Source organism: Euleptes europaea, chromosome 12, assembly GCF_029931775.1.
Source record: "Euleptes europaea isolate rEulEur1 chromosome 12, rEulEur1.hap1, whole genome shotgun sequence".
NCBI lineage: Eukaryota > Metazoa > Chordata > Lepidosauria > Squamata > Sphaerodactylidae > Euleptes > Euleptes europaea.
In genome coordinates this window covers 803,942-808,418 of record NC_079323.1, presented here as the reverse complement: position 1 = coordinate 808,418, position 4,477 = coordinate 803,942, and the positions used below count along the sequence as shown (strand labels likewise).

At 49.1% G+C, this 4,477-nt stretch overlaps 1 protein-coding gene across 1 annotated transcript; it reads left to right on the top strand.

Moving 5' to 3' along the window:
• The first annotated feature begins 2,495 nt into the window (after positions 1–2,495).
• LOC130485572 (olfactory receptor 52R1-like) lies at positions 2,496–3,488 on the top strand. Its single transcript, XM_056858788.1, has one exon. The coding sequence runs from the start codon at positions 2,496–2,498 to the stop codon at positions 3,486–3,488; it is 993 nt and encodes a 330-aa protein (XP_056714766.1).
• Positions 3,489–4,477: the final 989 nt, after the last annotated feature.

Here is a 4,477-nt window from a genome sequence, read left to right as displayed (position 1 = left end):
TCCGCCACCCCACGGCCCAGTGTTTACCTCAGAGAGAACAGGGATGGAAGTAATAGCAGTTTAGAGAGACCACCAGGGTCATCTAGTCCAACCCCCTGCACAATGCAGGAAATTCCAAACTCTCTCTCCCACACACACCCCGTGACCACCCCCACACACTCCATGCCCAGAAGATGGCCAAGGTGCCCTCCCTGTCATGAGCTGCATAAGGTCATAGAATCAGCATTGCTGACAGGTGACCATCTAGCCTCTGCTTTAAAACCTCCAGGGAAAGAGAGCTCACTTCCAACCGAGGAAGCCTGTTCCACTGAGGAACCGTTCTAAAGGTTAGAAAATACTTCCTAATGTCTAGACAGAAACTCTTTTGATTTAATTTCAGCCTGTTGGTTCTGGTCCAACCTTCTGGGGCAACAGAAAACAACTTGGCACCATCCTTTATATGACAGCCCTTCAGGTACTTGAAGATGGTTATCCTATCCCCTCTCAGTCTTCTCCTCTTCAGGCTAAACATACCCAGCTCCTTCAACCTTTCCTCATAGGACTTGGTCTCCAGACCTCTCATCATCTTTGTTGCCCTCCTCTGGACCCGTTCCAGCTTGTCTACATCCTTCTTAAATTGTGGTGCCCAAAACTGAACACAATACTCTAGATGAGGTCTAACCAGAGGGGAGTAAAGCGATACCGTCGCTTTGCGTGATTTGGATACTATACTTCTGTTGATAACAACCCAAGATCGCATTTGCCTTTTTAGCTACCGCATTACACTGCTGACTCATGTTTAGAGAGGAACATCATTTTTTAGTACTCATACAATACTGTGGTGGGACATCATAGCTTAAGAAGGATATTGTGGGGCTGGGAAAAGTACAGAAGAGGGCTGCCAAGATGAAAACTTGCTTCTGGGTTCAAAATGCCGATGAATGACTACGCATATTGCTGGTTTGCTTGGACAGTCCCACATTTGGTCTCATTTCCACAGATTGCTGGCAGCCCCTGGAGTTTGCTTGGACATTGGAGGAAGCAAATTCAAATGTATTACTCTTTAAATGTATTTGACTGCCAGGAGCTTCCCAAAGGTCCCAACCGTGATAAACACAATTAGCACTGCAATTAGTTCCTGCAAAGAGAATTCCCAGTAGGGCGGAGGGGAGGGTCTGTCCTTCCAACGAATTCACATGAACACATAAATGCTCTGGTGCATCCAGACAAGGGGGTCACATGGAAAGGGAAAGGAAGAAGTCTACTTTGGCAATAAGCAATGCTCACTGCAGAGTGGATGGGGGGAACTGAGGTAAGCTAGATTGCATTTATGGGTGCCATTTTGGCAGTAGCAGCTCAGAGACTTGGGGGGTGGAGATAAGCGTTGCCTTTGGATACTGATCATATTCCTAGTGGTGATTTGGCAGCTCCCATCTAAGATCAAACCCCTATGAGGGTAGGGGCTGTCGGTACCTTCTCTGCATGCAGATGGTACCTTCTGCTTAAGAGAGAGGCCTCTGGAGCTGAGAAGGACCTTCCTCTGCCTGACTCTCTGGAGAGCTGCTGCCAGTCAGGTACCTTTTGTAAGTTTATAGTGCAGGAAATTCATGACCACCTCCCCACACAGTGACCCCTGCTCCATGCCCAGAAGATGGTAAAAACACTCCAGGACCCCTGGCCAGTCTGGCCTGGAGGAAAATTGCTTCCTGACCCCAAAGTGGTGATCAGCACTACCCTGGGCGTGTAAGAAGGGGCCACGAGAGCCAAACACTGGCGCAACCCTTCCTGCCCTCCCTCTCATGATCTGCCTACGTTCATAGAATCAGCAATGCTGACAGATGGCCATCTAGCCTCTGCTTAAAAACCTCCAAAGAAGGAGAGCCCACCCACCCTCTCTAATTTCCATCCCCCTGCCACAAACCATAAACATTTCCTCCACACAGGAGTGTTCTTCCCTCTGGTTGCTGCAGCGTAGGGTTAGGGGGTGGTGGAGAGGAGATGCAAAATATTCTGCAGTGGGTTATCATGAGATGGACGCTTTAGGCCATTGTGGTTTTTGCAGTCCTCTCTTGAGCATGGCCTGACTCTGAGAGTGAAAGTGGATTAAAACTCCCATAGAGCCCACCACTTCCTGAGGAAGCCTGTTCCACTGAGGAACTGCTCTAACAGGAAGTTCTTCCTAATGTTTAGCTGGAAAGTCTTTTGATTTAATTTCAACTTGTTGGTTCATGAAGCTGCCTACTACTGAATCAGACTTTTGTTCCATCATGGTCAGTATTGTCTGCTCAGACTGGCAGTAGTTCTCCAGGGTCTCAGTCCTAGGTCTTTCAAATCATCCACTACCTGGTCCTTTTAACTGGAGATGCTGGGGATTGAACCTGGGACCTTCTGAGTGGAAAGCTGCACCACTGAGCCATGACCCCTTACAATCCACCCTTGCCCACCTTTCCTCCTAGATGCCCTGATGCAAGAGCTGGAAACTCTCATGGCTTGAGGAATAACGCCACCTGCATGCCATGTCTCCTCTGAATGCCAGCTGGACCCCCTCCCACCCCTCCTTCTTTCTCTTGGTGGGCATCCCTGGATTAGAGCGGGTGCAGGGCTGGATCGCCATCCCTTTGGGAATCATGTACATCGCTGCAACCCTGGGAAATGGCACCATTCTCTACCTCGTCAAGACGGAGCCCAGCCTGCATGAGCCCATGTACCTCTTCCTGGCCATGCTGGCTCTCACCGACCTGGTCCTCTCCACTTCCACCGTGCCCAAAACGTTGGCTGTTTTCTGGCTGGGCTCCAGAGCCATTGGTTTCCACATCTGCCTGGCCCAGATGTTTTTCATCCACGCTTTCTCTTCTGTTGAATCCGGTGTGCTGATGGCCATGGCCCTGGACCGCTACGTAGCCATCTGCTTCCCGCTCAGGCACTCATCTATCCTTTCCTTGCCAGTGATCATGAAGTTGGGTGGCCTCATCCTGCTGCGTGGAGTGGTCCTCATCAGTCCTTTCTCCTTCCTAGCCAGCAGACTTCCTTACTGCAACCACCGTTTCATTGCTCACTCATACTGTGAGCACATGGCGGTGGTGAAGCTGGTTTGTGGGAATACCCGAGTCAACGTTGTTTACGGCCTCTTCGTGGCTTTCATTGTGGTTGGCTTTGACGTCTTCGTCATCGCCACGTCCTATGCCATGATCCTCAAGGCTGTGTTGAAGCTCCCGTCCAGTGAGGCACGTCTCAAGGCCTTTGGGACCTGTGCCTCTCACATCTGTGTCATCCTCTCCTTCTATATTCCTGCTCTCTTCACATTCCTCACACACCGGTTCGGTCATAATGTTCCCCACCATGTTCATATTATGGTGGCCATACTCTACCTTCTGGTCCCACCCACTCTGAACCCCATTGTGTACGGGGTGAAAACCAAGACCATCAGGGACCGAGTTTTCACTATGTGCCTTATTTCAGGAGGGCAGAGACAGCTTTTATGCCATAAATGTCTGGCAGAGCACAGTTAGCAGGCAGAACTGCCCAGGTTCAATTCCAGGAAGAGCTGCATTTGGAATTTTTCTGAGGAACATGAAAGCCATGGGCGGAGAACCATCTTTCATTTATATATACCTGAACATATGAACTAGGGTTGTCAGGTCCCTCTTCGCCATCGGTGGGAGGTTTTGGGGGTGGAACCTCAGGAGGCAGGGTTTGGGGAGGGGAGTACTTCAATGCTATAGAGTCCAATTGCCAAAGTGGCCATTTTCCAAAGGATCTCTATCAGCTGGAGATCAGATGTAATAGCAGGCGATCTCCTGCTGCCACATGGAAGTTGGGGAGAAAATAGACACCATTGTTTGTTTGGTTCTTTCCATGTATTTATGAGTGTGTATTCTTAGACACAGTAGCATATAAATTTTCTTTGCACCTACATGTTGTTTTTGCTCCTGTACTGATTTCCTTAGCACCACATGGAAGTTGGCAAGCCTGATATGAACTGTCTAGAGCAGTATCAGATTTATCTTTTCTAAACCTTGGAACAGTAAGAAGCAAACACATGAACACTTGACATTGCCTGAATCAGAGCACTGGTATGTCAAGGACACTACTGTGTACTCTGGCAGCAGCTCTCCAGGGTCTCAGGCCGAGGTTTTTCACACCACCGGCTGCTAAATCCCAAGTAGAAATGCCGGGGCTTGAACCTGGGATCTCCCACACTCAAAACAGATGCTCTACCACTGAGCATATCTCCTTGGTTGTACAATATTTACGTGTAGCCACTTGGGGAGATTAGCTAGAGCTTTGGAATTGGATGCTTTGAATATGCTGATGTCCAAGCCCTGTTCCATGTTTTAATGGGCCCTGCATGATAGTGTATAACCAGACCCCCTTTCCTCTTTGGTAATCCCACACATGCGCACACATGAATCTGCCTTATACTGAACCAGATCAGACCATCGGTGCATCAAGGTTAGTATTGTCTGCAAATTGGGCTGGGAAAGCCCAACCTGGCTCT